Source organism: Boleophthalmus pectinirostris, unplaced genomic scaffold, assembly GCF_026225935.1.
Source record: "Boleophthalmus pectinirostris isolate CB_2022bp ecotype Guang Dong unplaced genomic scaffold, ASM2622593v1 HiC_scaffold_6, whole genome shotgun sequence".
NCBI lineage: Eukaryota > Metazoa > Chordata > Actinopteri > Gobiiformes > Gobiidae > Boleophthalmus > Boleophthalmus pectinirostris.
Window position 1 is genome coordinate 41,479,881 of NW_026571447.1, and position 21,670 is coordinate 41,501,550.

At 48.6% G+C, this 21,670-nt stretch overlaps 1 protein-coding gene across 3 annotated transcripts; it reads right to left on the reverse strand.

Annotated features, from left to right (window-relative positions):
- Positions 1 to 88: 88 nt before the first annotated feature.
- On the reverse strand, positions 89 to 20,171 carry ppox (protoporphyrinogen oxidase). 3 transcript variants are annotated; one of them, XM_055163608.1, is made up of 14 exons: positions 20,116 to 20,147; positions 19,986 to 20,041; positions 17,454 to 17,571; positions 15,132 to 15,266; positions 11,102 to 11,217; positions 9,465 to 9,597; positions 8,335 to 8,479; positions 7,676 to 7,869; positions 7,446 to 7,506; positions 7,048 to 7,166; positions 5,843 to 5,956; positions 4,919 to 5,068; positions 2,754 to 2,796; positions 89 to 1,140 (listed from the first exon to the last, which is right to left on the reverse strand). In XM_055163608.1, exons 3-14 carry the CDS (start codon positions 17,532 to 17,534, stop codon positions 1,007 to 1,009), a joined length of 1,425 nt encoding a protein of 474 aa, XP_055019583.1. In that variant the 5' UTR covers positions 17,535 to 17,571; positions 19,986 to 20,041; positions 20,116 to 20,147; the 3' UTR covers positions 89 to 1,006. The 3 variants fall into 3 exon arrangements, with proteins under 3 accessions (XP_055019583.1, XP_055019582.1, XP_055019584.1); XM_055163607.1 differs by lacking the exons at positions 19,986 to 20,041; positions 20,116 to 20,147 and adding an exon at positions 18,254 to 18,400; XM_055163609.1 differs by lacking the exons at positions 89 to 1,140; positions 2,754 to 2,796 and having other exon boundaries at positions 4,925 to 5,776; positions 5,813 to 5,956; positions 19,986 to 20,171.
- Positions 20,172 to 21,670: the final 1,499 nt, after the last annotated feature.

Consider the following 21,670-nt stretch of genomic DNA (forward strand, 5'->3'; position numbering starts at 1 on the left):
TAAAGTTTCAGCTTTACAAAAGACGTCAGTTTAACAATGATCTGATGATCTGTGAGTTATCAGTTTATGTTTATGAAACCACACAAAATGAATGAAGAAACAAACTTTTATTTATCAGAACAGAATCGATAAGAGACTGAATAAACTCCAGAGGCTGAAACGTTCCAGAAAAGAGGCAACAATGAAGGAACTGAAACCTCTGTAAAACTTTTATTTTAAATTCCATAAACTGTGACCAGTTTCCCCAAGATCTGAAGTAAACAAAACATGTTCAGAGGAGATATATTTAATGCTGATTTATTATTAATAACAAAAAACATTGGTCATTTTTTGGTGTCTTGGTTCAAAAAGCAAAATGAGGTTTCAACATTTTAACGATTTTGCTGTAGAGTTTTACAATAATGGTTAAGTTTTCGAGTTTTATTGAGGTTAAACGTCTCATATCAAACAAAACTGACACATGTGAACTTTAAATCATGTTCTGATGTTGTTTCCTCCTCAAAATCAGAGCTGGAGTTGTTTTGTTTCATTCACGTTTTATTAACTCTTTATATAAGTCTCCAAAGCTCCAAACGCTCTGTTCCACCTTGTGATGTCATGACTTTTAGCTTTAGTTCAGTAGAGACTGGCAACTCCAGGAGTGAAACGATCCAAATGATTTTAACAAAACACAACTCCAGGTTTGTTTGTGACGAGAAAACGACATTAGAACATATCAAAAATAAAAAATAAAAAGTAAATTTTGCAGAATATTTCCTCTTTAAAATTGTAGTTTCAGTTTTCAAAGTAGATAAAACAAAACAGCTGCAGCGTGAAGGACACAACAGAACTAAAAATCATTTCTATTATTATTTTTTTATTCAAATTAGACACGGCTCTATATTATTCTCTCTGTTATTTTTACACCAGTGCTGCCGTCACTTTACACTTTCACTTAAATAGTTTACAAAAACACTTCTTCTTTACAAAGGCACAGTGCAGTTTTTTTGTGTTTTTTCGTGGTTTTTCACGTCTGAGCCTCGAGCGTCTCCACCGCAGAACGTCCACTGAAGATCACGTCGTTCACCGAGACGCCGTCGTACGAGGAGCCGACCAGAGACAACGGCAAACGAGCCTCATCGATGAAGCCGCGCATCTGATCTGTGACGACACGAGGACACGAGTGAGGAAGAGCAGGAGGAGGAGGAGGAAGAGGAGGAGGAGGAAGAGGAGGAGGGGGAAGAGGAGGAGAGGAGGAAGAGGAAGGAGGAGGAGGAAGAGGAGGAGGAAGAGGAGGAAGAAGAGGAAGAGGAGGAAGAGGAAGAGGAGGAGGAAGAGGAGTAGGAAGAGGAAGAGGAGGAGTAGGAAGAGGAAGAGGAGGAGGGGGAAGAGGAGGAGAGGAGGAAGAGGAAGGAGGAGGAAGAGGAGGAGGAAGAGGAAGAAGAGGAAGAGGAGGAGAGGAGGAGGAGGAAGAGGAGGAGGAGGAGGAGGAGGAGGAGGAGGAGAGGAGGAGGAGGAGGAGAGGAGGAGAGGAGGAGGAGAGGAGGTGGAAGAGGAGGAAGAGAGGAGGAGGAAGAGGAGGAGGAAGGAGGAGGAGGAGGAGGAGGAGGAGGAGGAGGAGGAGGAGGAAGAGGAGAGGAGGAGGAGAGGAGGAAGAGGAGGAGAGGAGAGGAGGAGGAGGAGGAGAGGAGGAAGAGGAGGAGGAGGAGGAGGAGGAGGAGGAGGAGGAGGAGGAGGAGGAGGAGAGAGGAGGAAGAGAGAGGAGGAGAGAGGAGAGGAGAGGAGGAGGAAGAGGAGGAGGAGAGGAGGAGGAGGAGGAGGAGGAAGAGGAGGAAGAGGAGGAGGAGAGAGGAGGAGAGGAGGAGGAGAGGAGAGAGGAGGAGGAGAGGAGGAGGAGGAGGAGGAGGAGGAGGAGGAGGAGGAGAGGAGGAGGAGAGGAGGAGAGAGGAAGAGGAGGAGAGGAGGAAGAGGAGGAAGAGGAGGAGAGAGGAGGAGGAGGAGAGGAGGAGGAGGAGAGGAGGAGGAGGAGGAGGAGAGAAGGAGGAGAGAAGAGGAGGAGAGGAGGAGGAGGAGGAGGAAGAGGAGGAGAGGAAGAGGAGAGGAAGGAGAGAGAGGAGGAGAGAGGAGAGGAGAGAGGAGAGGAAGGAGGAGGAGGAGAGGAGGAGAGGAGGAGGAGAGGAAGAGGAGGAGGAGGAGGAAGAGAGGAGAGGAGGAGGAAGAGGAGGAGAGGAGAGGAGGAGGAGAGGAGGAGGAGAGGAGGAGGAGGAGAGGAGGAGAGGAGGAGGAAGAGGAGGAGGAGAGGAGGAAGAGGAGGAAGAGGAAGAGGAAGAGGAGGAGGAGGAGAGGAGGAGGAGTAGGAAGAGGAGGAGGAAGAGGAGGAAGGAGGAGTAGGAGGAAGAGGAGGAGGAGGAAGAGGAGGAGGAAGAGGAAGAGGAGGAGTAGGAGGAGGATATCAGGAATCAGGAAAGGAGAGAATGAGAAGAGGGGAATGTGAGGAGAAAAAGGGAAGAAAGAGGTCTGGAAATGAGAAGGAAGGGAGGAAGAGGAGAGGGTAGAAGGAGAGGAAGAGGGCGTCTGAGGAGAAGGTCTGGATTAAGGGAGGAGAAGTGGAGGAGGAGAACACGAGAGAAGGATTAGAGTAGAAGGTCTGGAGAGCAGGAGGAGAGCAGGAGAAGGTCTGGACTGATGGAGGAGCAAACAAGGAGGAGGAAGAGGAGAGGAGGAGGAGAGGAGGAGGAGAGGAGGAGCAGTGGTAAAAACAGTAGAAGACTTACTGACTCTCTGTGCGTGTCCCAGGTGATACTGGGGGATACAGTCCTGAGGAGAGGAACAACACAAACAGACTCAGTGAAACTCTTCATAGGCTGAGATGAAATGAAGAAGAAATGGGAAAAATGGACGTTATATATGCAAAAGTAGAATATTCAAGTGTCACCTAGGCTTCTGTTTCTGTTTTGATTTCCTTTTATTATTATTATTATTATTATTTCTCCTCTTTTTTCTATCTTCTTGTTATGTTTATAAATTTGTCAAATACAATAAAAATAAAGTGATTAAAAAAAAGAAACTCTTTCTGCAGACCTTATCACAACTTTTCAGAAACTGAGGTAAAATTATAAAATATGTTTATTTTGTAAAAAATATTTTTAAACGGGCCAATCAGAGTCAAACAAAAGAGCCGAACGAAGCCCCAGAGCTGCACAAGGCTCAGGTCTGATTTAGAAAATAATTTATCAAAGTAAATAACTTATAATCATGGAGGAATTAGAATTTTTGTCGTAATAATCTTCCAAAACAATAAAGTTTTTGTTCTTGTGAGTCCTGAATGTTCAGAGGATTTGTTTTTCCAGAACCGAAAATGTTTTCAGTTCAGAAAAACTTTTGTGAATGAAAAAAACTGTTTGTAAGAAGAAGTTAAATACAAATCTGTGTCATGAATCATGCACAATAAGAAGAATAATACAACTCCAGTATTTTGTGTGTTGTTTTTGTGTCTGTGTGTTTTTGTCTGTGTGTGTTGTGTAGTGGTGAGTGTGTTGTGTTGCTGTGAGTGTGTATCAGTGTGTGTGAGTGTGTGTTGTGTGTCTGCATGTGTGTGTTTCTGTTGTGTATCAGTGTGTGTGTGTTGTGTGTTACAGTGAGTGTGTGTCTGTGTGTGTCTGTGTGTGTTGTGTTGTAGTGAGTGTGTTGTGTGTCTGCATGTGTGTGTTTCTGTTGTGTATCAGTGAGTGTGTGTGTGTGTTGTGTAGTGGTGTGTGTGTTGTGTATCAGTGAGTGTGTGTGTTGTGTTGCTGTGAGTGTGTGTGTGTCTGTGTGTGTGTTGTGCAGTGGTGTGTGTGTTGTGCAGTGGTGTGTGTGTTGTGTTGCTGTGAGTGTGTGTGTGTGTTGTGTTGCTGTGAGTGTGTGTGTGTGTCTGTGTGTGTGTTGTGCAGTGGTGTGTGTGTTGTGTTGCTGTGAGTGTGTGTGTGTGTGTGTTGTGTATCAGTGAGTGTGTGTGTGTGTCTGTGTGTGTGTTGTGCAGTGGTGTGTGTGTTGTGTTGCTGTGAGTGTGTGTGTGTTGTGTATCAGTGAGTGTGTGTGTTGTGTTGCTGAGTGTGTGTGTGTCTGTGTGTGTGTTGTGCAGTGGTGTGTGTGTTGTGTTGCTGTGAGTGTGTGTGTGTGTTGTGTAGTGGTGTGTGTGTTGTGTTGCTGTGAGTGTGTGTGTGTGTTGTGTAGTGGTGTGTGTGTTGTGTTGCTGTGAGTGTGTGTGTGTGTGTTGTGTTGCTGTGAGTGTGTGTGTGTGTTGTGTAGTGGTGTGTGTGTTGTGTGTGTGTGTGTGTGTGTGTGTGTGTGTGTGTGTGTGTGTGTGTGTGTGAGTGTGTGTGTGTGTTGTGTGTGTGTGTGTGTGTGTGTGTGTTGTGTGTGAGTGTGTGTGTGTGTGTGTGTGTTTGTGTGTGTGTGTGTGTGTGTGTGTGTGTGTGTGTGTGTGTGTGTGTGTGTGTGTGTGTGTGTGTGTGTGTGTGTGTGTGTGTGTGTCTGTGTGTGTGTTGTGTGTGTGTGTCTGTGTGTTGTGTGTGTGTGTGTAGTGTGTGTGTGTGTGTTGTGTGAGTGTGTGTGTGTGTGTGTGTGTGTGTGGTGTTGTGTTGTGTGTGTGTGTGTGTGTGTGTTGTGTGTGGTGTGTGTGTGTGTGTGTGTGTGTGTGTGTGTGTGTGTGTGTGTGTGTGTGTGTGTGTGTGTGTTGTGTGTGTGTGTGTGTGTGTGTGTGTAGTGTGTGTGTGTGTGTGTGTGTGTGTGTGTGTGTGTGTGTGTGTGTGTGTGTGTTGCTGTGAGTGTGTGTGTGTTGTGTAGTGGTGTGTGTGTTGTGCAGTGGTGTGTGTGTTGTGTTGCTGTGAGTGTGTGTGTGTGTTGTGTTGCTGTGAGTGTGTGTGTGTGTTGTGCAGTGGTGTGTGTGTGTGTTTACCCGGTGCAGTGCCACGTTGCTCCACAGGGGGCGCTCTCTGATGCCCAGGTGTCGTTTCACCGCAGACTCGGCTGTGGACAGGAGCAGGTCTGGACTCACCTGGTCCGGGTCTCCAAAAACCTCCTGGAACCAGGCCCCGCCCATCATCACCTGCCAGAGACAGCGGCAAGCAAACCGAGCACCTCCTGTAAAACTCTGACTTACAAGGATTTTTCTTTCTGTTTATGACTTTGTTTTGTTTCCACACAGAAGAAGCAGACGTGAGGCAAGATCTGTGCAATTATGTAATCACCAAAAATCTTAAATAACTGAATGATTTTATGTTCTTTGTCTTTCTCTCAGGTGACGTTCATGATGAAGCTCCTGAAATGGTTTCACTTCTCGGCTGTGGCTCAGGGTGGAGCCCTGCACCCGAGGGACCCGACATGAAACATTCTGAAAGCTCAATGCGGCTGAGGACGAGAACTAAACCTAAGAGTAAAATAAAACAAATGATTCATGTTTGTCTCATTCATCATTTGTGCTGGAGATTTGATTTGGCCTTAATAAAAACATTTTAAGGAGACTAAACTTGCGGACGTGGTTTAATCTCACACTTTTTCCTTTTTGCTTCTCTGTGTTTGACAGAGTTTAATCCTGCGGGATTTGTGGACAGAGGCGGGAATGAAAACTACAGCAGAAAAAAGATAAATGTCCAACTCAGAACTCGGCCTCAGGGTCAACAAAGGCCCAGAGTGTGAACACGGTTCAAATCAAAGGGTAAAGTGTTTTTATAGATTTGTAAAAATAGAACAGGTTTGGAGCTCGTCTGAGTTTATTTTTGTTTCCTACATTCCACATGTCCTCACTCTCTGTGAGGCGGGTACTCACCGTGAGGCGGGTACTCACCGTGAGGCGGGTACTCACCGTGAGGCGGGTACTCACCGTGAGGCGGGTGCTCTCTGTGCCGGGGCTGTTGTGTTCAGGGAAGAACACAGAGTCATAGACGACGCCAAGCACCCCGGGGTCCTCCCACGACGGCAACAGGTGCCCAAAACCCTGAGGGACAAAAGAACCACAGAACTTCAGAGGAGAAGAGAGGAGAGGGTACATGTTGCGGTGAGGACATGTTGGGGTGAGGACATGTTGCGGTGAGGACATGTTGGGGTGAGGACGTGTTGTGGTGAGGACGTGTCAGGGTGAGTACATGTTGCGGTGAGGACATGTTGGGGTGAGGACGTGTTGCGGTGAGTACGTGTTGCGGTGAGTACGTGTCAGGGTGAGTACATGTTGCGGTGAGGACATGTTGTGGTGAGGACATGTTGGGGTGAGGACGTGTTGTGGTGAGGACGTGTCAGGGTGAGTACATGTTGCGGTGAGGACATGTTGTGGTGAGGACATGTTGTGGTGAGTACTTGTTGCGGTGAGTACTCGTTGCGGTGAGTACTTGTTGCGGTGAGTATGTGTCAGGGTGAGTACTTGTTGCAGTGAGTACTTGTTGCGGTGAGGACATGTTGGGGTGAGTACTTGTTGCGGTGAGTACTTGTTGCGGTGAGTACTTCTTGCGGTGAGTACATGTTGGGGTGAGGACATGTTGTGGTGAGGACATGTTGCGGTGAGTACTCATTGCGGTGAGTACCTTCTCGGGTGAGTACATGTCAGGGTGAGTACATGTCAGGGTGAGTACCTTCTTGGGTGAGTACATGTCAGGGTGAGTACCTTCTCGGGTGAGTACATGTCAGGGTGAGTACCTGTCAGGGTGAGTACCTTCTTGGGTGAGTACCTTCTTGGGTGAGTACATGTCAGGGTGAGTACATGTCAGGGTGAGTACCTTCTGGGTGAGTACATGTCAGGGTGAGTACATGTCAGGGTGAGTACATGTCAGGGTGAGTACATGTCAGGGTGAGTACATGTCAGGGTGAGTACCTTCTCGGGTGAGTACATGTCAGGGTGAGTACCTTCTCGGGTGAGTACATGTCAGGGTGAGTACCTTCTCGGGTGAGTATATGTCAGGGTGAGTACCTTCTCGGGTGAGTACATGTTAGGGTGAGTACCTTCTCGGGTGAGTATATGTCAGGGTGAGTACCTTCTCGGGTGAGTACATGTCAGGGTGAGTACCTTCTCGGGTGAGTACATGTCAGGGTGAGTACCTTCTCGGGGAGCACTGAGCCTTGATACTCCAGGTTGACGACGCCCACGGTGACGTAGGGCACCTGCCGCAGGAGACTCACCAGAGACTGACAGGAGACGGGCAGGAGCTCCGCCAGGGCTGAGGACACGACAGGGACACGGACAGGTGAGACAGGTGAGACAGGTGCAGAGGGGACAGGTGAGACAGGTGCAAGTGAGACAGGTGCAGAGGGGACAGGTGAGACAGGTGAGACAGGTGCAGAGGGGACAGGTGAGACAGGTGCAAGTGAGACAGGTGCAGAGGGGACAGGTGAGACAGGTGAGACAGGTGCAGAGGGACAGGTGAGACAGGTGCAAGTGAGACAGGTGCAGAGGGGACAGGTGCAGGTGAGACAGGTGAGACAGGTGCAGGTTTTACCTTTGGCCGGCAGAGCAGAGATGATGTGATCCACAGACACGTCCCCGTCCTCTGTGTGGATCTACAGAGGACAGACACACAATTAATGTCCTACAGGAGACAGGAGGAGACAGGGACAGACAGGGACAGACGGGGACGGACGGGGACAAACAGGGACAGACAGGGACAGACAGGGACAGACAGGGACAGACAGGGAGGTGTATTTGTCGTGACAGGTGTTGGTGTCTCACCGTCCATCCGGCAGGTGAGTGTTCCAGGCCCCTGACAGGTGCTCGTGTGCGCAGGTGCACGGTGCGGTCCTGCTCCAGCCTCTGCACCAGAGCGTCAGGGAGCACCTGCACGCCCCTGCGCAGGGACCACTGAGCCCAGCCCTCCCTCTGAGCCCTGAGAGCCAGGGGCCCCGGGGCCACGTCAACACTGGGCCCTGCGCACACAGAGAGCAGATAATACTCCCTACAACTGTACAACACACACACACAGCAGATAATACTCCCTACAACTGTACAACACACACACACACCAGATAAAATTCCCTACAACTGTACAACACACACACACACCAGATAATACTCCCTACAACTGTACAACAACTCAGATAATACTCCCTACAACTGTACAACACACACACACAGCAGATAATACTCCTTACAACTGTACAACTCGCCCTTGTGAAACAGATAATACAACTATACGACAACTCAGCCTTATGTACTGGGTTAGTTGTAGGGAGTATTATCTGTACAGTATTATGAAGCACAGACGGGCACAGACACAGACAGACACAGACAGACGGGCACAGACAGACGGGCACAGACAGACACAGACGGGCACAGACACGACAGGGCACAGACACAGACACAGACACAGACGGGCACAGACGGGCACAGACCTGAGCCCAGGATCATGCCCAGGACGACGGAGCCTCGTTGGCGCTCGGCTCGGTGCAGGTCGGGGAAACAGGCGCGGACGCTCAGTTTACGACAATCTCCGGCGAAGACTCCCCGGCACAGACTGTCCACCGCGATGTCCGCCAACTGCGCCAACCACACACACCACAGGGACGATTAAAGCTGCACTGCGGAACTTCTCCCCTACCACCTGCTCGTCTCCATGGAGATGTCACTGTTTTGTCTCTGGAATGTTCTACACTGGGATTTTTAAGCTGCACTGTGTCACTTTTCCGGTGGAGGCTCCGTCAGACGCTTTTCTCCGTGGAGTTTGTTTGTGTTGCTTTGTCTGGAATGTTCCACAGTGTAGCATTAAACTCATTTCTATCGTCACGGAGACCAAACCAGACCAAGTTCCAGGTCAGATCAGTGGAGAGGCGACTCCGCTCACTGTCACAATGTCTGTTTTTGTAGGGATTTTTGAGGTTCAGTCCTGGTTTAGTCCTGGTTTAGACCTATTTTAGACCTGGTTTTAGACCTGGTTTTAGACCTGGTTCAATTCTGGTTTAGTCCCGGTTTTAGTCTTGGTTTTAGACTTGGATTTAGTACCGATTTTAGGCCCAGTTTAGGCCTGTTTATAGTCCTAGTTTTAGTCCTGGTTTTATTCCTTTGTCTGGAATCTTCCACAGTACGACCTTTCTATCTCCATGGAGACCAAACCAGACCAAGTACCAGGTCAGATCTGTGGAGAGGCGACGCCACTCGCAGTCACAGTTTTTCCTCAGGGTTTTTGAGCTTTAAATCCTCCTGTGATTGAATAAATGTAAAGTCGCGCTGTTTAATGTGTAAAACACTGTGGAACATTCCAGACAGAGCAGTGATGTATCCATGGAAACAAGCAGGTGACGACCCTCCACCAGAAAAGTTCCACAATGCAGCTTTAAACATGTAGCATTTCTTAACTGTGAGTGTTTCTTTTGCTCAAAAATACAACAATAACTCGCTCGTTTCTCTCCTGTCAGATCCTGCAGGTTTAATCGATGCTGTGGAACATTCTAGACAAACAAAGAACATCTCCATGGAGACGTCGGGTGAAGGAAACGTCCCGCAGCGCAGCTTTAAGTGCTCGTACCTCGGGGCTGAACCTGCGGCTGACGAAGGCGTGCAGAGTCTCGTCCTCGTCCTTCCCCCGGCGCACGAACACGTCCCTGAGCAGCTGAGGCAGGAGCGGGCGCGAGAACGGCGGCGTGGTCCTCAACACGCCGCTGCGGGGGGGGCAGAGGTCAGAGGTCACGCTGAGAACACACCTCACACCACCTAACTCCGCCCACAACCACATTTCAAACAGAGAGACGCTGTGATTGGTCGAACAGGGAAACACATTTCGGTCTCCGTCTGTGATCAGGGCAGTGCTGTGTGATGTCACGTAGTACTTGAAACAGGCTCTGTTCACGATGACGTCACCGAACATGCAAACGTTTGGAAACATGTGGATGACGATCGGAAACACATCTGACGGAGATCGGAACTCTGACAAAACCTGAGAAAACTGAGAAAATGTCCCAGTTTTCTTCATCGAGATGTAATTGTTTTCTTTCTTTTTTCCTTTTGTAAATCACCTATTTAGACCCGAGTTTAGTCCTGATTTAGACCTGGTTTATGTTTAATTTTACCTTGGGTTTATTCTGGTTTTATTTTTGTAAAATTTTTGTCTTGTCTGACAAAATCTGGAAAAACTGAGAAAATGTCTTGGTTTTCTTCATGTTATTGTCGTCTTACTTTTTTTCTTTTATAAATATCCTATTTAGACCAAGTTTAGTCCTGGTTTGGATCTTGTTTAGGCCTTGTTTAACCCTTATACAGTCCTAATTTAGACCTAGTTTAGATCTAGGATAGACCTGGTTTAATCCTGTTTTAGACCTGGTTTAGGTCTAATTTGATCCTGGGTTGAATCTGGTTTTATTTTTGTCAAATTCTTGTCTTATCTGAAAAAATCTGGGAAAAGTGAGAAAATGTCCCGGTTCTCTTCACTGTATTCATTATTTTTTCCTTTTATAAATTGCCTATTCATTGTTTGTGTCTTATAATTTGTTTAATTTAATTTTTGTTAAATTATAATCATAAATTGCAGGGTGTGAAGACACTGCTGCTGAATCCTCGGTTTTATCACATGTCCACGTAGAACTGTAATAAAATCTAATAAAGATAAAAGTTTTTATTACAGATTCATGCAAGTCCAGTGTCGGGAAATACACCAGCCGTCGTCCCCCGCGCGTTTCGTTTTCCGGTGAAGGTGAACAGAGTGTGAGTTTGTTGCAGAGGCCACAGGAAGCAGCACAAACTTTAGATTTTTACAGTTTTTAAACACGAAGCTGCAAATGTGAGTCCAACATCACACAAACTGACTCCTGTGACAAGACTCAGGACACAGGGTTTGGTGCTGGTGGGGTTTAGTTCCCACTCTCAGACACGGGTGCTGGTGCCCTGTTTGTGCCGTGTTTGTTCTCTGTTTGTGCCCTGTTTGTGCCCTGTTTGTGCCCTGTTTGTACCCTGTTTGTTCCCTGTTTGTGCCCTGTTTGTTCCCTGTTTGTTCCCTGTTTGTTCCCTGTTCGTTCCCTGTTTGTTCCCTGTTTGTTCCCTGTTTGTTCCCTGTTCGTGCCCTGTTTGTGCCCTGTTTGTGCCCTGTTCGTGCCCTGTTCGTGCCCTGTTCGTGCCCTGTTCGTGCCCTGTTCGTGCCCTGTTTGTGCCCGGGTGGTGTTGTCGTCGTACCTCAGACCTCCGGGCATCTTGCAGAGTTTCCCGCGCACAAACAGGAAGCGATTCTGAGACGCCACGTGGCTGTAAGTGACCGGAAGAATCTGTGACTCCAAACCCAGATCCTCCACCTGAACAAACACACAAATATAACTACACACAAACACACAAATATAACTACACACAAACACAGCACAAACTTTGGCTGTGAATGACATAAGAGAACTTTAGACCAAAACACGAAAGTGACATTTGACCACAGACAAGACAGAGGACAGAGGACAGAGGACAGAGGACAGAGGACAGAGGACAGAGGACAGAGGACAGAGGAGAGAGGGACAGAGGACAGAGACAGAGGACAGAGGACAGAGGAGAGAGGACAGAGGACAGAGGACAGAGGACAGAGGACAGAGGACAGAGGAGAGAGGACAGAGGACAGAGGACAGAGGACAGAGGACAGAGGACAGAGGATAGAGGACAGAGGATAGAGGACAGTGGACAGAGGACAGAGACAGAGACAGAGACAGAGGACAGAGGACAGAGGACAGAGGACAGAGGAAGAGACAGACAGAGAGAGGACAGAGGAGGACAGAGGACAGAGGAGGACAGAGACAGAGGAGAACAGAGGACAGAGGACAGAGGACAGAGGACAGAGGACAGAGGACAGAGGACAGAGGAGAGACAGAGGAGAGGAGAGACAGAGGACAGAGGAGAGAGGACAGAGGACAGAGGACAGAGGAGAGAGGACAGAGGACAGAGACAGAGGACAGAGGACAGACAGAGGAGAGGACAGAGACAGAGGACAGAGGACAGAGACAGACAGAGGACAGAGGACAGAGGAGAGGACAGAGGACAGAGGAGAGAGAGACAGAGGACAGAGGACAGAGGAGAGAGACAGAGGACAGTGGACAGAGGATAAGACAGTGGACAGAGGAGACAGAGGACAGAGGAGAGATAGAGGACAGTGAACAGAGGACAGAGGAGAGAGGACAGAGGACAGAGGAGAGAGGACAGAGGACAGAGGACAGTGGACAGACAGAGGATAGAGGACAGTGGACAGAGGACAGAGGAGGACAGAGGACAGAGGAGAGAGGATAGAGGACAGTGGACAGAGGATAGAGGACAGTGAACAGAGGACAGAGGAGAGAGGACAGAGGACAGAGGACAGTGGACAGAGGACAGAGGACAGAGGAGGACAGAGGACAGAGGAGGATAGAGGACAGTGAACAGAGGACAGAGGAGAGAGGACAGAGGACAGAGGAGAGAGGACAGAGGAGAGAGGACAGAGGACAGTGGACAGAGGACAGAGGACAGAGGACAGAGGACAGAGGACAGAGGACAGAGAGGACAGAGGACAGTGGACAGAGGACAGAGACAGAGGACAGTGGACAGAGGATGGACAGAGGACAGAGGACAGAGGGACAGTGGACAGTGAGGGACAGTGGACAGAGGACAGTGGACAGTGGACAGAGGACAGTGGACAGAGGAGGACAGAGGAGGACAGTGGACAGAGGACAGTGGACAGAGGACAGTGGACAGAGGAGGGACAGAGGAGGACAGATGGACAGTGGACAGTGGACAGAGGAGGACAGAGGAGACAGAGACAGAGGACAGTGGAGGACAGTGGACAGAGGACAGAGGACAGTGGACAGAGGACAGAGGACAGTGGACAGAGGACAGAGGACAGAGGACAGAGGACAGTGGACAGTGACAGAGGACAGTGGACAGTGGACAGTGGACAGTGGACAGAGGACAGAGGACAGAGGACAGAGGACAGAGGACAGAGGACAGAGGACAGTGGACAGAGGACAGAGGACAGTGGACAGAGGACAGTGGACAGTGGACAGAGGACAGTGGGACAGAGGACAGAGGACAGAGGACAGAGGACAGAGGACAGAGGACAGTGGACAGAGGACAGAGGACAGTGGACAGAGGACAGTGGACAGAGGACAGAGGACAGAGGACAGAGGACAGAGGACAGTGGACAGTGGACAGTGGACAGAGGACAGTGACAGACAGTGACAGAGGACAGACAGGACAGGACAGAGGACAGAGGACAGTGGACAGTGGACAGAGGACAGACAGAGGACAGAGGACAGAGGACAGTGGACAGAGGACAGAGGACAGAGGAGAGACAGTGGACAGAGGGACAGTGGACAGAGGACAGTGGACAGAGGACAGAGGACAGTGGACAGGGGACAGAGGACAGAGGACAGTGGACAGTGGACAGACAGAGACAGTGGACAGAGGACAGAGGACAGAGGACAGAGGACAGAGGACAGTGGACAGAGGACAGAGGACAGAGGACAGAGGACAGTGACAGAGGACAGTGGACAGAGGACAGTGGACAGAGGACAGTGGACAGTGGACAGTGGACAGACAGTGGACAGTGGGACAGAGGACAGAGGACAGAGGACAGTGGACAGTGGACAGAGGACATGGACAGAGGACAGTGGACAGAGGACAGAGACAGAGACAGGACACAGTGAGGACAGAGGAGAGAGGACAGAGGACAGACAGAGGACAGAGGACAGAGGACAGAGGATAGAGGACAGAGGACACAGGACAGAGGACAGAGGACAGTGGACAGTGACAGAGACAGAGGACAGAGGACAGTGGACAGAGGACAGAGACACAGAGAGAGAGAGGGACAGAGACAGAGGACAGTGGACAGAGGACAGGGACAGAGGACAGAGGACAGACAGAGGACAGAGGACAGAGGACAGTGGACAGAGGACAGACACAGAGGACAGAGGACAGAGGACAGAGGACAGAGGACAGAGGACAGTGGACAGTAGACAGAGGACAGTGGACACAGGACAGAGGAGAGAGGGACAGAGGACAGAGGACAGAGGACAGAGGACAGAGGACAGAGGACACAGGACAGAGGACAGAGGACAGTGGACAGTAGACAGAGGACAGTGGACACAGGACAGAGGAGAGAGGGACAGAGGACAGAGGACAGAGGACAGTGGACAGAGGACAGAGGACAGAGGACAGAGGACAGAGGACAGAGGACAGAGAGACAGAGGACAGAGGACAGAGACAGAGACAGAGACAGAGGACAGAGGACAGAGGACAGAGGACAGAGGAGATGACAGAGGACAGAGGACAGAGGACAGAGGACAGTGGACAGAGGACAGAGGACAGAGGACAGTGGACAGTGGACAGAGGAGAGAGGACAGAGGACAGAGGACAGAGGACAGAGGACAGAGGACAGAGGACAGAGGACAGAGGACAGAGGACAGAGGACAGAGGACAGAGGGACAGAGGACAGAGACAGAGAGGACAGAGACAGAGGAGAGAGGACAGAGGACAGAGAGAGACAGAGGACAGAGGACAGTGGACAGAGGACAGAGGACAGAGGACAGTGAGGACAGTGGACAGAGACAGAGGACAGAGGACAGAGGACAGAGGAGAGAGGACAGAGGACAGAGGACAGAGGACAGAGGACAGAGGACAGAGGACAGAGGACAGAGGACAGTGGACAGAGGACAGAGGACAGAGGACAGAGGACAGTGGACAGAGGACAGAGGACAGTGGACAGTGGACAGAGGAGAGAGGACAGAGGACAGAGGACAGAGGAGAGAGGACAGAGGACAAGAGGACAGAGGACAGAGGACAGAGGACAGAGGACAGAGGACAGAGGACAGATGGACAGAGGACAGAGGACAGGACAGGGACAGAGGACAGAGACAGAGACAGAGACAGAGGAGACAGAGGACAGAGGACAGAGGACAGAGGACAGAGGACAGAGACAGGACAGAGGACAGAGACAGGACAGAGGAGGACAGAGGACAGTGGACAGAGAGACAGAGGACAGAGGACAGAGGACAGAGGACAGAGGACAGTGGACAGAGGACAGAGGAGGACAGTGGACAGAGGACAGAGGACAGAGAGAGAGACAGAGGACAGAGGACAGAGGACAGAGGACAGAGGACAGAGGACAGAGGACAGAGGACAGAGGACAGAGGACAGAGGACAGAGGACAGAGGACAGTGGACAGAGGATAGAGGACAGAGGACAGTGGACAGTGGACACTCACCAGGTTGAGTGTGTTTCGTCCTGAGGCTCCTGCAGGTCTCACTCCTCTGGGCCCCAACTCAAACACAGCTCCATCAGACCTACGACACGACCAGAGCCACCCCCCGAACCGCCCGCTCTGCTCCAGAACCACCACCTGAAACACACCGAGTCACACCAGGTCACACCGAGTCACACCAGGTCACACCAAGTCACACCGAGTCACACCAGGTCACACCAGACCTACGACACGACCAGAGCCACCCCCCGAACCGCCCGCTCTGCTCCAGAACCACCACCTGAAACACACCGAGTCACACCAGGTCACACCGAGTCACACCAGGTCACACCAGACCTACGACACGACCAGAGCCACCCCCCGAACCGCCCGCTCTGCTCCAGAACCACCACCTGAAACACACCGAGTCACACCAGGTCACACCGAGTCACACCAAGTCACACCGAGTCACACCAGGTCACACCAGACCTACGACACGACCAGAGCCACCCCCCGAACCGCCCGCTCTGCTCCAGAACCACCACCTGAAACACACCGAGTCACACCAGGTCACACCGAGTCACACCAGGTCACACCGAGTCACACCAGGTCACACCAGACCTACGACACGACCAGAGCCACCCCCCGAACCGCCCGCTCTGCTCCAGAACCACCACCTGAAACACACCAGGTCACACCGAGTCACACCAGACCCACGACAGGACCAGAGCCACCCCCCGAACCGCCCGCTCTGCTCCAGAACCACCACCTGAAACACATCGAGTCACACCAGGTCACACCGAGTCACACCGAGTTACACCAGGTCACTCACACAGGTCACATCAGATCTCCCACACCAGGTCACCCACACCAGGTAAGATAAGATAAGATAAGATAAGATAATCCTTTATTGTCTCCCATGGGAGAAATTTGTCTTGGGACAGGGGGGTAACATGTTTTATCAAAAAAAACAGGACGACACAACACAAAGCAGCACATAAACAAACACCATAAAACAAAGTAAATATGAGACCAGTATGACCACGAGTGATGCACCAACACGACCCTTAAATTATCCTTAACAGGCCCTTGCATTCTTCTGTTCTATTAATTATTGCACATTCCCTAAGCCTATGTGCAGTTTTAGTTATAATTATTGCACATTCCCTAAGCCTATGTGCAGTTTTGATTGCACATTCCCTAAGCCTATGTGCAGTTTTGATTGCACATTCCCTAAGCCTATGTGCAGTTTTAGTTATAATTATTGCACATTCCCTTAGCCTATGTGCAGATTTAATTATTGCACATTCCCTAAGCCTATGTGCAGTTTTGATTGCACAATCCCTAAGCCTTTTATAATTATTTTTTGACTGCATTATCTGAGTTAAGCAATTTAACAGCTAGTGGTACAAAAGAATGTTTGAATCTGTTCAGTTTACAGTTTGGGACCTGAACCTTCTGCCTGATGGCATCAACTCAAACTGACTGTGAAGAACATGGGTTGGGTCATTGATCACCTTCCTGCCGAGCTTCCTCACAGTCTCCTCAAAAATTTGCTGAAGTGAGCTTGGGGCCACACCCATTATTTTACCTGCTCTTTTAGTCAAGGTCTTTTAGGAAAAAATCTGTGCTTTAAGTTTGACTGACAGGTCACCAAACCATGTTGACATGTCATAGCGTAAGATAGATTCTATGCATGTTTTATAAAACAACAGCATTACATTGGTGTCAACTCCATGTAACCTAAGCCGTCTTAAAAAATAGAGACGCTGGTGATTCTTGAGCAGACAGACTGTACCTGCTGGACCATTGGAGCTGAGAATCAAATAACACACCCAAGTACTTATAACATGTCACCTGTCACCCACACCGATCTCCCACACCAGGTCACCCACACCAGGTCACCACGCTAATCGCAAAATCAAATTCCACACAAAGGAACAGACTCGATACTCAATGCTGATTACAATACCCACACCAGGTCACACCAGGTCATCCACACGAGTCATGCCAAGTCACCCACTGTTGACCTGAAGTGTCACTGAGACTTTATTAGCATCGATATCTGTGAAAAATGAGGATCTAGTTTCGACTCATTTTAAAGCTGCAGTGTGGAACTTTCCAGTTTTATTCATCACATTTGTTTGTGTTGCTCTGTGAATGTGGGCGACTCTCCACAGATCTGACCTGTAATGTCGCCTCAGGTCATTTCCCTTCAGACAGACCTGAGAACTTTCTAGACAAAACCATAACTGAACCAGAAAAGTTACGCAATGCACCTTTAACACAGATGAGTGTCTGATGTGTGCCAGCGGTGCCAGCGGTGCCAGCCTCGCCCACGTTTACCTTTGCCCTGGCGCTCCGGCTCAGGTAGTAGGCGGCAGCCAGGCCCCCGATGCCCCCGCCCAGAACCGCCACGCTCCCCATGATGTCACGAGGTGGACGTCCACATCAGAGACTCGTCCTGAGGAGAAACACGACATAAACACGTTTTACACAAACACGTTTTAAACAAACACGTTCTGTCCAGTTTTCTGTCACTGAACTTAAATATCCACCATAAATGACACAAAAAGAGCAGAAATAAAGCTGCACTGTGGAACTTTTCGGCTTGGGGGTCCGTCACCTGCTTGTTTCTATGGAGACGTCACTGCTCTGTCTGGAATGTTCCGCATTGTGACTTTTAACAGCTCCACTTCACATTTAATCAATTACAGGAAGTTTTAGAGTCAAAAATTCTGCCTTCTGACTGTGAGCGGAGTCGCCTCTCCACAGATCTGATCTGACCTGGAACTTGACCTGGTTTGGTCTCCGTGGAGATAGAAAGGTTTAATGCCACACTGTGGAACATTCCAGACCAAAAAGCAACAACATCTAAAAGGAGAAAAGCACCAGGAAAGTGACACAAAGCACCGTTAAGTTCATAATATTTAAGATTTTACAAAGAAAGTTAAAATTGTCCAGTTTGTTAATTTTGTAGTTTTACAATTTGATTAAAATGATCCCAGTAGGAAATTCCATAACTGTTACCAAGGCAACCATAATGTAAACTGGACCAAAGCTCGTCCAGTGTGCACAGAGATGAACATTTGACAAATAAAAATGTAAGAAAACATGTTTATTTACATTGAGGGTCTGTCACCTACTTGTTTCTATGGATACTGTAAGTCCTTGTTCTGCCTGGAATGTTCCACAGTGTGACTTTAAACAGCTCGACTGCACATTTATTCAGTCATGATGGTTTTGGAGTAAAAAAAAAAACGAGAAAAACGGTGCAGTGCTGCTGGAGCTGGGTGTGACGGACACTCCCCAGAGGACGTGTCTGCTCCTTCAGATTAAACCACAACACAACAGACGCACAACAGACGCACAACACACACAACACACACACAACAGACACACACAGACACACAACAGACAACCACACACAACAGACACACAACAGACACACACACAACAGACACACACAGACTCACAACAGACACACAACAGAAACACACACAACAGACACACACAGACAGACACACAACAGACTCACAACAGACACACACACAACAGACACACAACAGACTCACAACAGACACACACACAACAGACACACAGACACACACAACAGACACACACAGTCACACAGACACACACAGACACACACACACACACACAGACACACACAGACACACACACACAGACTCACAACAGACACACAACAGACACACACACAACAGACACACACAGACACACAACAGACTCACAACAGACACACACACAACAGACACACAACAGACTCACAACAGACACACACACAACAGACTCACAACAGACACACACAGACAGACACACAACAGACAGACACACACACAGACACACACAGACACACAACAGACACACAACACACACACACACAACACAGACACACACAGACACACAACAGACACACAACAGACACACACAGACACACAACAGACACACAACAGACTCACAACACACACACACACAACAGACACACAACAGACACACACACACACAAGACACACAACAGACTCACAACACACACACACACACAACAGACACACACAACACACACACACACACACACACACAACAGACTCACAACAGACTCACAACAGACACACACAGACACACAACAGACACACAACAGACACAGACACACAACAGACACACACACACACAGACACACAACAGACACACACAGACACACACAGACACACAGACACAGACACACAACACACATTTGTTCAGTGTGTCAGTCGTCCCTGTTCCTGGGACAGTCTCAGTCCTGAGTCTGTGTCTCTGTCCCACAGATTTGTACAAAAACACAGATCTGCCCCAGTTTATACAAGAAAAGTCCCAGTGTCTCTGTTTCTGACCAAACTGATCCTGCAACAGTAAAAAGAAACAAACTGACATTTGATTTGGTAAAATACAGAAAATAAATAAATAAATAAAAATGATCAAAACACTAAAATAATTGTGACTCATTCATTTTGAATAAGTCAGGATTTGTCTCTGCAGAACAATTTTCCTTAATTTCACAATCGTTTTACAATTTTATTCTCACCAACCTCAAACAAACTGGGGAGGTTTATTTTGAAATTCTGGTTAAAAAAATGTAAAAAGTCAGATGTGTTCACAGTTCAGCTGTCCTCCCCCGACCCTCACAGGCACTGCAGGTCTGTCTGGGCTTTAGTCCAAACCCGGTCCAAACCCGGTCCAAACCCGGTCCAAACCCGGTCCAAACCCGAATCCAAACCTGGTCCAATTCAGGTCCTGTCCCTGGTCCAAACCTGGTCCAAACCCGGTCCAAGTCAGGTCCTGTCCCTGGTCCAAACCTGGTCCAGTCCTGTCCTCGGTCCTCACCGCGGGTTCCTGGTGCGCAGAGCGGGAGCAGTTCTCTGAAGATCCACGCAGGTCTTGGAGCTCGGGTCACGGAGCTCGGTCGGGTCACGGAGCTCGGGTCTCGGAGCTCGGGTCTCGGAGCTCGGGTCTCGGAGCTCGGGTCACGGAGCTCGGGTCACGGAGCTCGGGTCAGGGCGCGAGCGGCGCGTGGACATGATGCATAATAGCCGGACCCGCGCATGCGCACATGAACACGGAAACGTCAGAAACAAAAACTTTAAACGACGTAAATTTAAAGAGAGCGGATTTAAGTAATAAAACAGATCTTGAAACTTAAAAAGAAACACAAATGAATAAATAATAATAATAATAAATGGTAAAGATTTATTTCGTTTTTGTTTTGTTTTTTTCGGGTTTGGAACAGGATGTGGAAATGAGCGCAGCGCCTCCCGCAGGAGACACCGAGGAACTGCGTCTCCAACATCACAGGTGCTCAGATCAAACACAAGTTTTACTAAAAACAATTGTCATGTTGATTTATTCTGAATTATAAAAACACTGGACACGATGTTATAATTTGGTGTTTCGTTTTAAAAATGATTATTCACTTCAAATAAGACTCACGTGACTCTCGTTCAGTTGCAGGTTCAAAACTGAAATCCAGTGAGTTTCAAACATAAACCCTGAGTCTGTGCTAGTGCAGCTTCTGCAGCTCAGGGAGGGAACAGAGCTTTTTCACAACATCATCTGGAAGTGTCCCGCTTCTGGTTCATATTTTTCTGTGTAAATGAATTCTTTTGATGAACAATTTATCCACAACGATCAAGAGAAGAAAGAACAAAACTTAAAGGAAACGACGACGACACAACAACAAACTCAACTCATGTTCTGATCCTGAACAAAACAGAAGAACTTGTTCAGACTCGTTCTTCTGTTAATATTAAAAATCAGTTTCATCCATTTTCTTCCGCTCATCCAGAGTCGAGTCGTGAAGCATCAGTAATAAAAGCAGCAAAATAAATTTGATGATGTGGAGATTTTCACATTTTTAATGTTTGGAAAGTTTTGTGCAGTTTTATAAAACATGTTCCCACGTCTCACACCTTCACCAGACTCCAGAGGTGAGACTCGTGACTCGACTGGACTCGAGTCAGACTTGAATCATTATTTTTAGGACTTGAGACTTGACTTGATAAAATGGACAAAGACTTGGGACTCGACTCGGACTTGAGGCCTGTGACTTGAGAAACACTTTTAAACCTGAATTCTTTCTGTTCTGATGTAACGATTCACACGAAGATCTTGTCAAGACGTTTAAAAAAGAAAAATGAACAATTCTACAACTCAAATATCAATATAAATATACTAGGATTTTTTTAAGCACAATTTAATTTAAAATTCATATAAACTGCAAAAATCTAAACTGTATTTGGTATTTTTTGGTTTAAAGACTTGAAATGATTTGAAGCTCAAAGCAGACGACTTGGACTTGACTTGTTTTTATGGACCAGAGATTCGAGACTCGACTTGGACTTGACTGTATTTGACTTGGGACTTGACTTGGACTTGAGTTCAAAGACTTGAGACTTACAAAACGACGACTTGGTCCCAGCTCTGACAGAATCGTTTGGAGAATCATTTCAGACCTGGAGTTTTCGAAGGATCTGTTCACTTGAAAACCACCACTTGATGACATCACCAGGTGG

Excerpts from the sequence above, each read along its gene's own strand:
- ppox (XM_055163608.1), bottom strand. The coding sequence starts at position 17,534 with ATGGGGAGCGTGGCGGTTCTGGGCGGGGGCATCGGGGGCCTGGCTGCC. Across the intron at positions 7,870-8,334 it reads GGGCATGATCCTGGGCTCAG|GGCCCAGTGTTGACGTGGCC; the intron begins GTCTGTGCCCGT and ends CTGTGTGCGCAG. Across the intron at positions 2,797-4,918 it reads GCAACGTGGCACTGCACCGG|GACTGTATCCCCCAGTATCA; the intron begins GTAAACACACAC and ends TCCTCTCCTCAG.